The sequence below is a fragment of the Cordyceps javanica genome, chromosome 1 (assembly GCF_051103115.1).
Source record: "Cordyceps javanica chromosome 1, complete sequence".
Classification (NCBI taxonomy): domain Eukaryota; kingdom Fungi; phylum Ascomycota; class Sordariomycetes; order Hypocreales; family Cordycipitaceae; genus Cordyceps; species Cordyceps javanica.
Window position 1 is genome coordinate 2,954,835 of NC_139295.1, and position 17,811 is coordinate 2,972,645.

General features: G+C 54.2%; 6 protein-coding genes across 6 annotated transcripts; 3 read left to right on the forward strand and 3 right to left on the reverse strand.

Annotated features, from left to right (window-relative positions):
* Nucleotides 1-1,026: 1,026 nt before the first annotated feature.
* Nucleotides 1,027-4,643, forward strand: V2A60_000895 (uncharacterized protein; the record flags this gene model as incomplete). Its single annotated transcript, XM_083252261.1, has 3 exons — nt 1,027-1,392; nt 1,500-2,196; nt 2,251-4,643. The coding sequence occupies 3 exons, from the start codon at nt 1,027-1,029 to the stop codon at nt 4,641-4,643; spliced, it is 3,456 nt and encodes a 1,151-aa protein (XP_083108387.1).
* Nucleotides 4,644-5,925: 1,282 nt separating this feature from the next.
* On the reverse strand, nt 5,926-7,032 carry V2A60_000896 (3-beta hydroxysteroid dehydrogenase/isomerase family-domain-containing protein; the record flags this gene model as incomplete). The annotated part of the gene is made up of 1 exon (XM_083252262.1): nt 5,926-7,032. The coding sequence occupies one exon, from the start codon at nt 7,030-7,032 to the stop codon at nt 5,926-5,928; it is 1,107 nt and encodes a 368-aa protein (XP_083108388.1).
* A 1,084-nt stretch (nt 7,033-8,116) lies between these two features.
* V2A60_000897 (uncharacterized protein) lies at nt 8,117-9,562 on the forward strand (the record flags this gene model as incomplete). Its single annotated transcript, XM_083252263.1, has 1 exon — nt 8,117-9,562. One exon carries the CDS (start codon nt 8,117-8,119, stop codon nt 9,560-9,562), a length of 1,446 nt encoding a protein of 481 aa, XP_083108389.1.
* A 733-nt stretch (nt 9,563-10,295) lies between these two features.
* Nucleotides 10,296-11,291, reverse strand: V2A60_000898 (uncharacterized protein; the record flags this gene model as incomplete). Its single annotated transcript, XM_083252264.1, has 2 exons — nt 10,296-10,697; nt 10,779-11,291. The coding sequence occupies 2 exons, from the start codon at nt 11,289-11,291 to the stop codon at nt 10,296-10,298; spliced, it is 915 nt and encodes a 304-aa protein (XP_083108390.1).
* An 834-nt stretch (nt 11,292-12,125) lies between these two features.
* On the forward strand, nt 12,126-13,054 carry V2A60_000899 (proteasome core particle subunit beta 7; the record flags this gene model as incomplete). The annotated part of the gene is made up of 3 exons (XM_083252265.1): nt 12,126-12,155; nt 12,243-12,390; nt 12,447-13,054. 3 exons carry the CDS (start codon nt 12,126-12,128, stop codon nt 13,052-13,054), a joined length of 786 nt encoding a protein of 261 aa, XP_083108391.1.
* A 518-nt stretch (nt 13,055-13,572) lies between these two features.
* On the reverse strand, nt 13,573-15,951 carry V2A60_000900 (glutamine--fructose-6-phosphate transaminase (isomerizing) GFA1; the record flags this gene model as incomplete). Its single annotated transcript, XM_083252266.1, has 4 exons — nt 13,573-15,373; nt 15,429-15,660; nt 15,734-15,804; nt 15,947-15,951. 4 exons carry the CDS (start codon nt 15,949-15,951, stop codon nt 13,573-13,575), a joined length of 2,109 nt encoding a protein of 702 aa, XP_083108392.1.
* Between the last annotated feature and the right edge of the window lie 1,860 nt (nt 15,952-17,811).

Sequence of the window (17,811 nt, forward strand, 5' to 3'; positions counted from 1 at the left end):
GTAGTAGGTAGATACTTGGGTACCTTCGTAGTACTCAGTACGGATTATCCGTGGGTACATACGTACTTACCAGCTATTAATAAGTAAGTAGGTGCTTCAAAAGCACTTCGCAAGCAACTCCTCCTTCAGGTAAATTACCCTGGAAATTACCTCCCTACAGGTTGCAGTACCTCCAGGTACTCCCGCAAGCCACTGTTGCCAGGTACCCGCCCGCCCATACCTACTGAGTACTTACCTACCTTACCTAACCTAGGCAGATGTTCGGTACGGGGTACCTTGCCTTGCCATCAGTCTACCTGCGTAGGATAGGTACCCAAGTTTGTGTGGCTGGTGCACCAGTGGCTGCACTACCACATCACAATTGTCAAGCCACCTACCGCCAGCAACAACTCTCTCACTTCCAGAACCAACTTGGCACACCCCCCTCCTCTCTTCTCCCCAGCCTTGATTCCTCGACCCATCCACTACGTCTTCTTCTCAGTTTACATGTTTCAATCCCACCTATTCGTGCAAAAAGCTATCTTCACCCATTTGCACTTACTCTCTCGCACCATTCATTAATCAAGCCGCCTACCATCCTGGCCTCCAAAGCGCCGTGCGCCGCCCCATCGATACCCGCGTTCGCTGGTCTTTCGTCACGCGAACCACCCACGCCCGCGCAGACCTTCCGACGTCTAATTTTCGCCCTACGACTTTGTATTGATTTACTCCTCTCGCTCAGTCAGCCACCTCCGTCCGCCGGCATCCTTGATGATACAGTCACAATATTCGCAATTGGCACTGAATATTCCCAACTTCCCTGTCCTTTCTTCCCGGCACCCGCAGCCGAGCAGATGCAGACCGCTTCGTCACTAACCCCTCTCTGTACCAATCCTGAACCACTTTGGCGTTGAGCCGACGAGGAAAAGGCACGAGTTGAAGATACGGCGAATCTCTATCCTCCTTCTTTTTATTGCTACTACGACTACTGCCCGCATTGCTGGGCGTCGCGCCTTCTAATCCCGCTGCGCTTTGATGCCAGTCAACATGGCATTCGACTCCTCCAACGGGCTGCCAGCCGACCTGGCCCATGGCGACAACAACCAGCTCGCCACCGATACGGGCGACAAAAACTGGCAGACTGCCGGTCGACAAACTCCCGACAGCAACCACAAACTAAGGCTCACAAACTCGAACCCAGGCCCCGTTTCACTGCCCGGCTCGTTACCCGGTGGCTCCCCCTGGCACGATGAGCCGCCTCGCAAGAGCAGCGAGAGAAACAGGTCGCGCCAAAGAACCGGCCGCACTGCCAGCGGCCAGATTCGTATTTGCAAAAAGTGCGGCGAGCCCTTGACCGGCCAGTTTGTTCGTGCCCTCGACGGCACCTTCCATCTCGACTGCTTCAAGTGCAGAGTATGTTACTCCTAACCTTGACCGATGCGTTGGCGGGAACGCCCTCGTGGGCCATGTCCCTTTCCCTCAACCACTGCATCTGCAGCAAACTAACCAACCACGCGTAGGACTGTGGTGAAATTGTGGCCTCGAAATTCTTTCCCGCGGACGATGAGAACGGCGAGGGCCAGTACCCCCTCTGCGAAACGGACTACTTTAGACGTCTGGGTCTTCTCTGTTTTCAGTGCGGCGGCGCTCTGCGCGGTTCATACATAACAGCTCTGGACCGCAAATATCACGTCGACCACTTTACCTGCTCCATGTGCGACACTATTTTCGGCGCCCAGGACAGTTACTACGAACACGATGGCAATGTCTACTGCCACTATCATTATTCCACAAGATTCGCCCAACGATGCAACGGTTGCCAGACTGCCATTCTGAAACAGTTTGTCGAGATTTTTCGCAATGGTCAGAATCAGCACTGGCATCCAGAATGCTACATGATTCATAAATTCTGGAACGTTCGTCTCGGTCAGCCTTCGAACGATCCTCAGTTGCCTCTCGACTTGGCCGACCCCGCTGATAGAGAATTGATCCGCGTTGACGAAGAGCGCATGGAAGATAAGGTATACCGTATATGGAGTGTCTTGTCGACGTTTGAGGAATCTTCTGCAGCCTGCATCTCAGATATGCTGCTTCATGTCAGCAACGGATCCTATGTCGATGGCGTGCTTGTGGCCAAGCGCTTCATTTGGCATGTTGAGATCTTATTCCGGTCAGCTGACAGACTGGATCAACTCATCACTCAGAACTCCGAAAAGGGTGAGCCGGACTCGACTCCAACCCATATGAGAACTTCTATACTAACACTAGTAGGCATGTCATATGGTCGCGAAGCAAAGCTGCTTTGCAAAAAGATCGTGTCATTCTTTTCCCTGCTGTCGAAAACGCAGGACGCCGATGCGCGTAAACTCGGTGTTACTCAGGAACTTCTCTCCCTAGTGACAGGCTTGGCACACTACCTCAAACTTTTAATCCGCATATGTCTGCAGGGTGCCTTGCGGTTCGAACGTGAGACACAAGAGAGCAACGGTTTGCATCAGTTCCTCGATGATCTCAATGACTTCGAATCTTTCAAAAATGACGAGACGGTAAACATGATCGATGGCCGGCTCGCCGCTAAGGATTCAGACCATTGTGGTGTTTGCAGACGATCTGTCGAGGATGAATGCGCCACCACTGGTGATTATAGATGGCACTTGGCTTGTATCCGGTGTTCAAGATGTGGTCGTGAACTTGGCCGTGCACTCGGTGAAGCGACCTTTACCACATCCGACCGCAAGATCTCATGCACAAATTGCATACCCCCGCAGCACCCTGACGCATCCTTGCCACTCGAACACATCTCCAAATTACAGCAATATGTATTCCTGCTTAAGGTTGCACTTGCCCGACTACTGGACATTCTTCGAAGCAACGGCACTATACCATACGCCCCAGGTGAGAAGCCAGCCAACGGACTTGGCCCCGATCGGCCCAACTTTGGCGCAGATAACCGATCAAAGTCATACTCCGCAACGGGAGACAAGGAGCATCATCGAGAGTCGACATATGAGAATACATTAAACGAAGTTCGCCGGCTTAGGAGCACGCGTCTCGATCGACATCTCTCCTCCAGTGTCAAACATGCCCGCACATCAAGAGTCATGGACAGCGACGGACGCGGCCCGCGCGCAGTGTCTCCTGCTCCGGGCGAGAGCAAACACGCTCCCCAAAACTCTACAGATATGATGTTTGGTCATAATGATGCCATAACTCTTGATGACATCCCCCGTATCGTAGCTGTTGAACAATCGAAAGAGCAACAGCAACGAGAATTGGCACAAGAATCACGACGGCCTACCATGGCTGATACTGGCATTGCCACACGACACCAAAGAACTTTGTCCGCCAGCCAGAATCAGGATGTGCGAGCTCCAGATCCATACCAGCCGAGATTAGTTCGTAAATTCTTCCCAGAGCTCTCTGCCCTCGAGTACTTCAACGTGCGACATCTGGCTGTGCTCACGATGCAGCCCATGCTTGAACCAGAGTTTAACCTCGACGAGCTGTTGTCTTTCATCGAATCAAGAAAACAGCCTACATTCTGGAAGAACCTGGGCAAGGCTTTCAAGAACGACAAAGGCAAAAACGTGAAGAAGAAGGGTGTCTTTGGTGTACCCCTTGAGGTCATCATTGAGCGAGACGGCGCCGAATCGACGGATGGTGTCGGACCTGGTACCTTGCGAATTCCTGCCATTATTGACGATATCATTTCTTCTATGCGTCAAATGGACCTCTCTGTCGAAGGTGTCTTCCGAAAAAACGGCAACATCAAGAAGCAGCAAGAGATGGTTGATCGCGTCAACAATGAAGGCTGTGATCAAATCAACTTCATGGAGCAACCAGTTATCCAGCTCGCGGCTATCCTCAAGCGATATCTTCGTGATCTTCCAGACCCGCTGATGACACACAAACTTTATCGCCTATGGATTAGCGCGGCCAAGATTACTGATCATTCCAAGCGCAAGCAGTGCTTGCACCTGGTGTGCTGTCTGCTGCCCAAGAGCCATCGCGACTGTTTGGAAATTTTGTTTACTTTTCTTAAATGGGCTGGCACCTTTCATCAGTTGGACGAGGAGGTTGGCTCTAAGATGGACGTCCGCAACCTTGCCACCGTCATTGCGCCTAACATTCTCACCAATGCCGCCAAAGCGCCAGCACTCGACAGTGAGGCAATATATGTCATTGACGCGGTTGAGGTGCTCATCATCCACATTGAAGAGATGTGCCAGGTTCCAGATGACCTTTTGACCCTTCTCAACGACCCATATCTATTCAGCGGAAGCACCGAGATCACGACCAAGGAGATCCTGAAGCGGTTCCAAGATCGACGTGGGCAAATTCCAGCTGCTGAAATCACAGAGGTGTACAACCGTCCGGACCTCTCCAGCCGCTCTCCTCCCAAGAGGGTAGAGACAGATCCTTCATTGTGGCAAGGCGAGCGCACAGTGCGCCCCGTGCAGGATCCGCCGTCGCATTACTCTCAGTCGAATCAGGGCACGCCGCCCCAGAAATGGCGAAACCCAGACGACCCATCACCATACAGCAACAGCAACTACAACCGCTCCGAGGGTCACTTGGCGCGGACAGAGCACAACCCCCGTGACTGGCGTAGCTCTGGCTGGCCGCAGCAGCAACAGCAGCAGCACCCGGGTGGGCTTGTTTGAAATAATTCCTGATCCTAAAAGCGCAAATGAGTCAAATCAAGCTGAAATTTTTTTAAAGCGTCAACGTTTGGTTTCGTTTTTTATACATGACATACTCGGCAGCCTTTGTCGCTCTCCTGTGTAGGAGCCGTGGGAGCCTGTGTGATATTGCATTCATTAGCCATGGCGTTTACTGCATAGCGGAAAGAGGGATCGTCAGCAGACTGCAGCGTGATTGATCTGCGAGAGACATACCGGTGACGGCATGAAGATGTACCCAATGCAAGCTATGAGCCTTGAGTAGATTTCCTTGCGACTGGCCTCGAATCTCCGGATGCTTTTTGTTGAGCTTCCCCTTTTTTTGATGGAACGGGTTTTTTATATCTTTGGTGTTTTCGGTGGCGATGGAGATCACAGTGGCGTGAGGGAGTCTGTCAGTAGACTTTTTTTTTTTCAACAGAGCAGCTTCCAAACATGTCGGGATGGCCACATTTGGCGAGATGTGCCATGAAATAGACACCTGCGAACTTTTTTCTTTCATTTCTTTTTACTTCTCTTCTCTAGGGGCGGCCGGCTTACAGAAAAATGGCGGTGGTTTTTTTATTGTCTATTTGCGAGACAAGAATATCAGCATAGCCAGCGGAAACAATCATGTTTTCCCTTTATCTTTGCCAGTCTATTATTCGTTTATGTTTGTTGATTTTCTGATATACCTCTGATGTCTTCTTACATGTCTCATTTTCGTTGGGCGGCTTTTGTCCCCCCCCCTTTTTGGTATCTGAATGGATATAGCTTAGTGAAGGCCAGTGAACGGTGCCCTAGGCTTCTCACGGAAATAAATGTCGATGCGATTCACGAGACCACAGCAATGAGGCTTTTATTGCGGCAAGTCGCTAAAGCATCTGCCAATTGATATGTTGAACGGCTATTCTACAGATTTCAATATCATGGATAGAACTAGCTCGTCAAGTTACACCTTGTGCGTTGGTATGGGAATCTGCTTCATCATCAAGGTCTCACCGTCAGGCATACTGGCATCTCTACTAGCTGTTATACGTAGAAGAAGGAAAATGTTCGGCAAGTGTCGCCGGGATCTTTGCAGATGTAAACATTCCCTTGCTTGCTTTCTCCCAAGTGTCGCGATATCTACGTGTCGCGCAGCTATTATACCGCTCGTCTTCTTCCTATGTAACATAGGTGCGCACAATAATTATTTATATTACAGTTTTATGAAGTAATTCTATACACGAGGCATGATAACCGCAACTTTTTTTTTCAACCAATGTTAACTCTCACCATGCCATTATTGAGCCTTTTCGTTTTCCAAAAACCACTTGACACCACGATCGACGCCTTCCTGCAGGGTCCACTGAGGCTCGTAGCCGAGCACCATCTTGGCCTTTGTGATGTTGTAGTAGCGGGTCATGGTAGAGAGGATGGCGCGCTGCTTGGTAAAGGTGGGCTTCTTCTGGATGATGGAGTTGAAGATTTCACTGGCCGTGCCGAGGAGCAGCGAGGTGTCGCGCGAGATCTGCCAGACGCCGTCGGTGCCGGCCTGGTTGCCGGCGGCGCGCCAGACGGCGCGGGCAAAGTCCCAAAAGTAGACGGGCTCGTCGTTGGTGACGAAGAAGACCTCGCCGTCGACGCGCTCGTGGTCGAGGGGCGTGGTCGAGGCGGCGGCCGTGGCGAGCAGCAGGCGCGCGGCCAGGAGGTGGGCGTGCGCGACGTTGCCGACGTAGGTAAAGTCAAAGATGTTGTTGTTGTCGCCGAGCTGCACCTTGGACTTGCCGGTGCGGTAGGCGCCGAGCAGGCCGGCGAGCGCCTGGACGTCGCCCTCGCCAAAGATGCCGGCCGGGCGGATGGACGCGGTGAGGAAAGACGGGGCCGGCTCGGCGCGGTTGGCGCGGGTGACGAGCTCCTCGGCGGCGGCCTTGGTCTCGGAGTAGTACTCGACCTGCTGCGGGGCGCGGATGACGGGCCAGCGCTCGTCGGCGTTGAAGAGGTCGCCGCGGAAGTCGCTCACGACGCTGGCCGACGACGTGTAGACGAGGGCCTTGACGCGCGCCTGCTGGCAGGCCTCGACGACGGCGCGCGTGCCGTCGACGTTGACGCGGCGGAACAGCTCCCGGTGGACGGCGTTGTCGCTGGCGACGGGCGAGGCTGTGTGGATGACGACGTCCGGGCGGACCTTGTCCAGGAGGGCCGCGAGCTTGGGCGCGTCGGTGATGTCGCACTCGTGGTAGTCGGCGTCGGCGCGGCGGTTGCGGTCGCAGCGCAGGTCGACCGAGGCGACGTGGCGGCAGTGCCAGTCGTCGAGGGCCTGGTTGACGATGTGGTGGCCGAGGAAGCCGTTGCCGCCGACGACGAGGACCTTGCCCAGGTCACCTTTGGGGGCGGTTCGGGCGGTCATGGCGGGTTCCGTGTCGAGGGCGAAACAATTGGGTCGGCAGTGTTGAGGGCAAAAAAAAGGAATGGATCGAGGAGGCAGTATCTGTTCTTGTGTGGTTGGAAGTTCGTCGGAGCTTTTGGTCTGAAGTGCTTGGAGCTGACTATATCTGGATAGGTAGGTATCTATGTAGTTAGGGGTTGCGGCGCCCCACTACAACGTTTTTGGAGCATGTACCCCAGTACCTTGCTAGCTTGCCTGCTTGCCTTGCCTACCTGTTCACACACTACTTACCCAGGCTGAGTAAGTAAATGGTGTGATACATTTGTAGATGAAGAAGGGAGATGAGATATATTACACCTGACATGATTTCTCTATCGAGATGATTTAGGGTCAGGCATGTTTTAATTCAAGCACTCTGTTTGCAGAGGGATGAGAAAGGACGAGCCAATCACAGAGCGGCAGATTATCAGCAATGTCCTTTTTAATTCCTATTTACTGCAATCTCTACTTCTAAACATTCCCTGATGTCTTTCTCGGTTTTTCATAATAATTTTCATTACTCTTTTTGTACAGTGTACCTGTTGTTTTGCTACCTCTTCTATCCCCCCCCCCCCAAAAAAGGTTGTCACCAGCCCCACAGTGGCTCATCGCTGCCTGCATGCAGGGCATCGACGCCCCAAACTCAAAATACATCTCCGTGAACCATCAGCCTCGTCATGGACCCTTGACAAAAACCACATTCGTCGCTTCGCGCTCCGCATCCCTGCGCGTCAGCCTTGCCCTCGGAGCTCATGCGACTGCGAATAGCGGCCTTTTCAAACAACCACGCCAGGCCAACAACACGTCTCTCCGACTGCGACCTGCTGCCTGCTCGAAACCCTCCAAAAACGTGTATAAAGTATCATCGTCACGCACCAGCCTTTGCACGACGGCCTCTACAAGAGTTACACCACACAGCCGGTGGCACGCCAACCTTTTTTCTGCCCAACAGGTTCAGACATCAAGGCAGTTTCCCCTCCTTCTTTTTCTTCGTCATTCTTCTCGTCGCCATGAATCTCAAAGTTCGCCCATCACTACTACCGCTGTCCTCTCATCACTGCACATCATGGCCAGCCAGTCTTCCGGCGACGTTGAGATTTTGGTCCACGTCACTGCTCCCAGCAGGGTATCTGACGATGCAACATACCGCCGCCTCGCCCAGGCATACCTGTCCTCTGCGGCGGGCAGCTGGACCCAGATCACCATTCCCAGCTCGCCTGAACCGCAACAACCACCTCCCTCACGGCAGTGCGACGACAATGGAGGCTTTGCTGTGCCGCAGTCATTTTGCTCCGACTCGCAGGAATTGAGCTTTATGGGGGCTCTGGACAACAGACACTCGCCGCGTGTCATCGTGGGAGAAACGACCCGTACCACGCCGCCCCCGCTGCCGCAGGTACTGCCTGATGATAATGTCACGACGCCAACCACTGCAGTGCGCCAGTTGCCTAGCCAGATTGCGGATTCGTACCCCATGCCGGACTGCGACATGTTCAACGTAACTCCCACACGCGTGCTGCAGCGGTACATGGGCAATCGGCCGCTCGTCCCAACTCCCACGGCACCACCCCCAATATCGTCTGGTACGCTGTCGAGTGACGGCGACTGTGCCAAGGCCAGGAACGTGAAGACCGAAGTGCAGGCGATTGATGTCGGTATGCCTTCTTCAAAGTCTCCAACGTATCCAAACGGCACCCAAGAGAATAGAAGTCAGCGTCAGGCTACCATTCCCGCCACGCCGCTCGTATCGGGACCCTCTCGAAAGCGCAAGGCTCTATATGATGATGACGGCCATGATACATCTGCTCTAGACGTCACGCACATATCGTCTAGTATACCAAGTATACCTAGCAGCAATGCCTCGTCAATCTTTGCCCCTCCCCGGCTAGACTCCGATCCTCTGCCGTCAAACCCCCTCCGCGGACACGCGCAAGACTCTGGCGGCGTGCACATTGTCTGCAGTGCCGGCAACAACACCAACGAAACTCGTCAGCAGCAAGATACGCCAACGCTCTCGTCGTCACTCTCCTACAATGCCCTCTCCCAGGTTCCCTCCACGCATCCGTCGGCATCCTCCTCGTCCTCTCTCTCTGTGCGGCCACCGTCACCACCCGTTGGCGTCCATCACCTCGATATCACGAGCTCCGTCTCCGCCAAGCTGGCCAAGCTCGCATACGACCTCTCCTCACGGTACCGCCCGGTCGTCCACCGTGCCACCGCCCTCAGCCCGCTCGAGCGCGGCCACTGGCGCGTTGACTGCCGCCGCTGGCCGCCTGGGCAGCGTGACGACGCGTGGGCCTTTCTCACCAGCTACATCCTCAGCGGCCTTGCAGGCTGGGGCGTCTGGTGCTGTCGCACCGCCGACGGGCACACCATCAAGCTCTACGGGTGGGCGCACGTCGCCAAACACACGTACCTGCTGTTGTACTTGGCCAGTGGCCGTCACATCAAAGCGACTGGCGCACAGTGGTACGACGCCGACGGTGTTGTGGCGGTAGAGGTTGTGCCATAAGTTCAATCTCTGGGGCCAATCCATCTTTTCCAATCTGTTCTATTGTTTTTTTTTTTTTTGGATCCCGGCGATTCTGGTGTTTCTATTACTATGCTCTCTCTGTTTCTCTGTTCTTGTTCACAATAGATCAGGTTCTCTTGTTTTCGTTGGTTTCCTCATTTTTATCAGAATATCACGGTGGACTTTTCTGGTTTTTTTTCATACAGGCGTTTTATAAGACTGGTGGGCATGGCAACATCGACCCTGTTGGATCAATAACGAACATCTAGCATATGGCGGAGTCTGCGACGGGTTTTCCGTATTCTAATACAATGATGCTACTTGGGCCAAATTACACACAAAGAACCCATACCATGTGGAAGTAATTGATTAGTATCTGAATATTTTCATTTCAGCTCGCAAGTATAATTGTACACGATCTGTTTTCCAGCTGGAAAGAAGATCCAGCATCACAAGAGTACAACAGAAAAAAGTAACTTCACAAAAAGGAAAAAACCAAGCACCACCATAGAAATAAATCAAAGTTTCCCTTTTGCTCCTGGCCTTACAAGAAGAAGCGACAACAAGATTGAGAGCGGGGGGGCGATCCTGCACAACAAAAGAAATCCCTTGGTCATGAACGTTCACGAGCCCGCGAGCCTAATTTGGTCCTTTACCCTAGTTCTCTCCGCAAGCTACTCATTCAATCTATGTCCGCTGCGCTTCGCAGCGGTATCCATTGTAGACTTTCTTTTTACAGGCCCTTGGCGGTCCAGTAGGCCTTGCCCTTGGCGCGGAGATCCTCAGTGGCCTCGCGTGTCCTTTGGAGGTCGGCGCTGGCGGCGTCCTTGAACTGCTGTCTCTCGGACTCGGACAGCGCCTTCCACTGCTGGGCGAGCTGGCGGAAGGCGTCGGTGGGCGAGGCAGCGGCGACCTGTTCGTGACGGGATTTGATGAAAAGCGAGTAAGCACTGGGCGCGGGCTTGGGCAGACGATCGTCGCGGAGGATCGTGGGACGCTTCTTCTCGAGCTTACGCGCGAGGCGGCGGCGTGCTAGGTTGGCCATGTAGACGGCCTCGACGGGGTACGACTTAATCCACTCCTGCAGAGCCTGCTTGTTGGCCTCGGCGTTTTCTTGGGCGCGCTCAGTCAGACGCTAATGGCGAGCAAGTAGTTAGCACACACAAATACATACAACATCCTCCCGTTTTGTGCAGTTCTAAAGACTCGAACGTACCGTTTTTTCATGCTCAGGGAGGCTCTTGAAGCGGGCTGCCACGTCCTTGACCTTGTCCGTCAGGGCCACGCCGCTGCCGCTGGTGACGTTCTCGGAGAGGAATACGGTCCATGCGTTGGCCGGCTTGCCCTTGGGAGCCTTGGGCAGCGCCATCTTGCGCAGCTGCGCGAGCTGCTTCTTCTCCTTCTGCTCCGGCGTCAAGGCCTTCTTCTTCTTGGCCGCGGGCTTCTTCTTGGCCGCAGGCTTCTTCTTCTTGGCCGCAGGCTTCTTCGTGCTCTTCTTGGCCGTGCCGGTCGTCTTCTTGGGCTTAGCGCCGGCGCCACCTTTGGATGCCGCTGTCGTGGGGAAGCGAACCCGGGCCGACGCGGTGAAGCTCCTGGCGATCGGTGCGAGTCGACGCACGCGCGGAACCGCGGCGGCGGCGAAGACGGGAACGACGATCCTGGAGGCGGTCGGGACGGCCGCGGCGGAAAGTGCGCGCGCAGCGACGCCCTTATTCAAAAGACTCAGCATTGTGTTGAACTTGGTGGTGGTGGCTACGGCAACAGGTCGTCGGCTTGTGCTAAGCTTTGGAGCGGATGCCCAGAAGCGGTAGGAAAAGTAAACAATCGCGCGATTACGCTGTTGTTGCAACAGTGCAGTCGCAATTTATCCGCGTGCGAATCGAGGAGTCGCGGAATTATTCTGCAATTTTGATATTGGTGTTCCGCGATTGCCTGAGAAACGACTTGTTTGTGTCACGTACGTTAATGGGAGGCAGGGAAATGACGAGGGCTGGGGGGCTGTTTCTGATCGAACGCGGGTTGCGGTCGCATGTCCCCCTTCTCCCTTGACGTTACTTAATGAGTGGTACCTCAAGCTGTAGGGCGAGGTACCTGCATCTAGCGGAGCTTTTGTGTGTGGCTGCAAGTAGCGCGAAGGTAGCCTATAGCTATCTCTGATAATGCTGCGAGCGGGGGGGAGCTTCAGTGTACATAGTACATGGGCTTTCCGCAAAGTTACACCATTAATCTAAGTAGTTAGTACTTTGAAGCTTCTTAGCTTGCGCTCTCCAATGAAGTCAGTCTAGCTTATGTCATCCTCTGCACCGCAGCAGCGACGACGCAGGCTGCAGTGGGACGCGCGAACACACCAAGCCTGGACAATAGCTGTTCCAACACAGCATTCGCTCACCATCTCCGTTTCCTAATCCTACCATCGTCACGGCCTGCATCGCTCATCCTTCAGTCTCTGAGCGACGAATTGCATCTCCTGCTACATAACCGACCTCCCCCCAGCTACTCGCCCCCTCTCCCACAGATCTCTCTGACCGACGCTACATATACAAAGCCCAATTATAAATTCAGAATGGATCACCGTCCACAAGCATGGGGTCGTGTACGTCAATTCAGCTAGATTCATCCTCATATCGCACGCGTCTGAAAATCTGCCGTCAACGGCGCCTTTGGCTAACCCTCTCGCCAGCCTAGAGATGACATCTACGGCGCCTACGACCACTCATACGTCCAGGAGAATGCGCCCCGGGCGCACACACAGCAGCCTATTGTTACGGGTACCTCTGTGGTTGGCGTGAAGTTCAAGGACGGCGTCGTCGTTGCTGCCGACAACCTGGGTATGTCTACACTACTCAACCGCCGTCAACTACAAGCTAACATGCCCAACCCTCAGCCTCGTACGGCTCCCTCGCCCGCTTCACCGACGTCAAGCGCCTCAAGACGTTTCAGGGCACATCGGTCGTCGGCTTCTCAGGCGACATCTCGGACATGCAGTACCTGGACCGGCATCTGACGGACCTGGCCCTCGACGAGGCCTACTCGTCGGGCGAGACGCCCCGCCTCAACGCCGCCAACCTCCACCGCTACCTCTCCAAGCTGCTCTACAACCGCCGCTCCAAGTTTGACCCGCTCTGGAACCACCTGCTCATCGCCGGCCTCGACGACGACCAGCAGCCCTTCCTCGCCGCCGCTGACCTCCTCGGTACCACGTACGCCAGTCCCTCGCTCGCCACCGGCTACGGCGCCATGCTCGCCCAGCCCATCATGCGCCGCCGCGTCCCCGACGACGAGGCTGCCAAGACCCTGGAGCGGGACGAGGCCGTCGAGCTCGTCAAGGAGTGCATGAAGGTGCTCTTTTACCGCGACGCCCGCAGCCTCGACACCTACTCCATGGCCATCGTCACAAAGGACGGCGTCGACGTTTCGTACGACAACAAGCTCGAGAATCAGAGCTGGGCGTTTGCCGAGAGAATCCGCGGCTACGGGACCCAAACAGTCTAGTTTCGGGTCGGCTCTTGGGAAGTGGAAGAAAGGAGTTCTGATCAGGCAGCATTGTGCTGCACAAGCGCATCGGGACAATGTATCCAGAGCCATAGAACGATATATGTGTACTAATAGACGTTTTGTTCTACACTTCATGTTGCGTGTAGAGCTCGCTAAGTAATTGAGGGCACCAAACAGGCTACGAGTACAATCCCAAAACTAACGTCACATCACGTTGCGCACGCCCAAGTGTAATATCGCTAAATCATCATTATAATAGCTAGTCTCGCTTAAGCCACCTGTGGCCGTACATAATTAGAGACGCCCTATTTACTATCATCGCATGTGTCGTGATAAGAACAAGATAAACGAAACAAACACAAATCCAAATTTTTGCATCGTGCCAACTCCGTAGAGATGCACGCCCTTAGTGCACACCATTTAGTCCAACCGAAGGAAAGGCTCAAAATCACACTCAACAAACGCCAAGCCACAGTATGCACTACCAGCTCGAACGGCGAGGCCGAACGGCGCCGTTACTCAACAGTGACTGACTTCGCAAGATTTCGGGGGAAATCGACGTTGAGGCCCTCAAGGACGGCCAGCCAGTAGGCAATGAGCTGCAGGGGAACGACGTTGAGAAGGCCCTGCAAGCAGTCCACAGTCTTGGGGACCTCAATCTTGAGAGCGTCGCTCGACTTGAACTCCTCATCGCCAGGGTTGCAGATAACAATAGGCTTGCCACCGCGAGCAATGACCTGCTGGTAGGCGTTGAGAGACTTGGTGAAAATTTCGTCACGGGTCATGATCATGATGATGGGCAGGTTCTCGTCAACCAGCGCCAGGACACCGTGCTTCAGCTCACCAGACATGACAGCCTCGCAGTGAAGGTAAGAAATTTCCTTGATCTTGAGAGCACCCTCGAGAGCAGTGGAAAACTGACTACCACGGCCGAGCAGAAGCAGAGATTTCTGGTCCTTGAACACCTTCTGGCACAGGTCCTTAATAGGCTTGTCAAGCTCGAGGATGGCCTTGATCTGGGCGGAGATGTTGGAGAGACCATCCATGATCTCCTCACGGCGGGCCTTCTTGGATGCACGGTCCTCGCTCAGTGAGAGAGCAAACATGACCATGGCAATAAACTGTGAGGTGTAGGCCTTGGTAGAGGCGACACCGATCTCGGGACCGGCATTGACGTGGACACCGCAGTGGGTGAGCATAGAGATGGAGGAACCGACAACGTTGACAATACCCACTGTCAGGGCACCACGCTCCAGGCAGTAGCGGAGCGCCATAAGGGAGTCAGCCGTCTCGCCAGACTGCGAAACAAAGACGCAGGTGTCGTCACGGAAGACAGGGGCCTGACGATCGAGGAAGTCAGAGGCCAGCTCAACCGCAATGGGGATCTCAGTCAGCTCCTCGAAGATGCCACGAACAGCCATGCACGAGTGGTAGCTAGTACCACAGGCAATGAATATGATTCTGCGGCAACGACGGATGGTGCTGATGTAGGCGCGAAGACCACCAAGGGTAACGTTTTGATTGGCGATGTCGAGACGGCCACGCATGGTGTTGACGACGGACTCGGGCTGCTCGAAAATCTCCTTCTGCATGAAGTGGTCAAATTTGCCCTTCATAATCTCCTGCAGCTCAAGTTCAAGGGTCTGAATGCTGCGGGTGTTGGAGCTACCATCGGCCTTCTTGAGACGGTGGATGTTGAGGGAGCCCTCGTGGATATGGGCGATATCGTCATCCTCGAGGTAGAGGACCTTCTTGGTGTGCTCGACAATGGCAGAAGGATCGGAGGAGAGGAAGAACTCGGCAGGCATGGGCATGCCATCATCGGTCATGAAAGCACGGGACTGGGAGCGATGAAGCAGCGACTTATCAGCGGCGCCGAGGAGGTTATCGCCAGGGCTCAGAAGGCTAGAAGCGTTCTTCTTGAGAGCAACGTTCTGAGAGGCAGCATCGGCGGGAAGAGCAGTTTGGTCATCGGCGTACTCAACGTCGACAAAGTCGACCTTCATACGGCGCTGAGTCTTGACACCGATGACGAGGGGCGAACCCTTACGGGCGGCGATAACCTCGTGGGGGTAGTGGACAGACTTGATGAGCAGACCGTAGGCACCCTCGAGCTCCTGGATGACGGCCTTGGCAAGGTCGGTGAAGCCGATCTTGGGGTCCTGGTCATAAATGTACTTGGTGAGCTTGGCAATGCACTCGGTATCGGTCTCGGTCTCGAATCGGAAGCCCTTGCTCTCGAGGAGGGTCTTGAGTTCCTTGTAGTTGGTAATGATGCCGTTGTGGACGATGGCAAACTCCCAGGTGGGATCGGAGCTGTGTTTCGGTGTTAAGAGCGGGCACATCGCAGGAGCGTAGTATTTTGGCTTACCGATGAGGGTGGCAGTTGACGGTGGAGGGGGGGCCGTGGGTAGCCCAGCGAGTGTGGGCGATACCGGCATGTGAGTCGAAAATCTTGCTAGAGTCGGGGTTTTGCTCCTCGATGAGCTTCCTTAGCTTAGCAACCTTTCCGACTTCCTTGAAAGCAAGGACATCGTTCTTCTTGTCGCCGTCGATGGCAAGACCGGCAGAGTCGTATCCTCGGTACTCGAGGCGAGACAGGCCTAGAAGCAAGTCTGAGTTAGCTGGTTTGGGGGCCGGCGGCGACGGAGAGAGCAAAGTAGCGTAGCTGCTCACCATTGAGAAGAGTGTCCAAAATGAACTTGCGGTCCTTCTCGACAAGGTAGTTGATGTAACCGAAAATGCCACTGCGAGGTCGAATCAGCAAACCGGTGCCAAAGAGCCGCGAGAGGGCCGGTAGAGGTAGGCGGGGGCAGGTGCAGGTGAAGGTGCACGCATCCTCGCCATTGCTCTCACAGCCTCTGCAAATGACATGCCGGTAGTACTCACCACATGATGACGGAATTATGAACAGTAAATAGTCAAACGAATGCTTATCGTAACGAGACGGAAGTGAGGGCTGCCGCTGGGGTATGGATTGGTTTTAGGTGCGGGGTGGAAGAGCGGCCGCTGGCAGTTGAAACGGGAGCAGCAAGCGGTGATGGATGGATGAGAGACGGAGAGGGTGGAAGAGGACGGCGAGTTGGATTCTTCTTGCGCGGGAGGTCAGGAAAAGAGGCGGAGATGATACAGTATCGTTTCAGAAGCGGTGGAAGAGATTGGGGGAGGAGAATTGGAGGATGGAATGAAGGGGAGTCAGGTTTACGAGGGAAAGAGGGGAGTGGCAGCTCTATGTACCTATTATATGTATGCGTGCCTCTCTCTATGTGTGTACCAGCATGTGCGTCCTCCCTGGCTTTCTGTATTGACGTCGCTCGAGGGGCAGCCATGGTCTGAGCTTGGCACAGCGGTAACGACCTGGAGCTTTTTTGGCCTGTGAGGGTGGGTGGTGGATGCTGCCCCGGCAGCTGGCGGTGGCGGGTCCGAGCCTTGGGCTTTTGGGGCTCAGCGAGCGGCGGGCGGTGGGGACGCCTTTTGGGAGGGGTGTTGGGGGGGTGGTTTCGATTGTCATGCAACTGATACCGCGAGGGGCAATGTTGTTGTCATTGTTGTTTTTTATTTTCGTCTGTTCGATTGCAAACTCATTCTTTAAAATTGTTTTCCGAGGCTGATTGATCTCTGATCAAGGCTTCTTGCAGAACATCAAGACTGTATCTATCGTATCAAAGTGTCGGGTACCTCTACGTTAGTATGTCGGTAGGTACCTAGGTACCTGGGTACTAAGGTAACCGTACGTTGTACCATCCAGGCGGGCGGTGGATGATCAGGGCAGCCCAGTACCTAAGTGCAGGATACAGGGCGTTTAGCGGCCGTCGTTCCTAGAAGGGTCCTGTCAGGATGGGCACCCGTACTGAGTTTAGCTTTTTGGCGGTTGCCATGCCACCTCAACTACCAACCACACGTGGGCTCGTCGACATCGAGGAGGTACTTGACACTATGTATGCGTTCTCTTCTGGTGAAACAAGATTGATAAGAGCGAAATGAAAATAAGACGGCTGCTTTGTAGGCGTGTGAGAATTAACCTCTACCGGTCATTCACGAGCCTTGAACCAACCACTGATTCAAATAGTCTTGTCCTTAAGTAGCGCCTTCACCTCGCAAGGTGAGCAATTCCTGTTACTGGTACTGATGTGATGTACGTGGCGCTTGCAGGACGCGCTCACCCCGCAGTGTTGTACACGGCTGCAGATCGCAGTCGAGCTGGCAGGGACGAACCGCCTGTACTTTCAGTGCTGCAATCGCCGCCCCGGGGAGGTTACAGTGCTGGCCGGTTACCCCAAAGAAAATACCTACCTAGCTGGTGGCCACTGCAGCACAGTGATCTGTCCCGGCCAGGCCGTCTCAGTTGAACCTGTACTTTTGTACGTACACCGCAACTGTGGGAATACCGGAGCGGAAATTCTCCGAGCTGGGAATGATGTTTCTAGAAGATTTGCTTTTTCTTAATTCCATTTTTCTTTCATTACAGGTGGAAACGTCCGCATTGAATAAGTACTGATAGTACCTGGCCGTTGGAGAGCAACCATCATTGTCCAGCTACCAGTAGCTTGGTTCTGCACCAACAGGCCAGCACAACACACACACACCCGCCCACTCACTCACTGGTCTGATACGGCGAGCAACCAACCCGCCGTGTCAACCAGCAGAGCCTTACTTAGTAGGTACCTACGGATACTAACTAGGTACTAAACCTTAGATAGATCTAGCCCATCATGCATTCGGCAAGCCAAAGCAGCCGTTTGGCCTGGCAACGC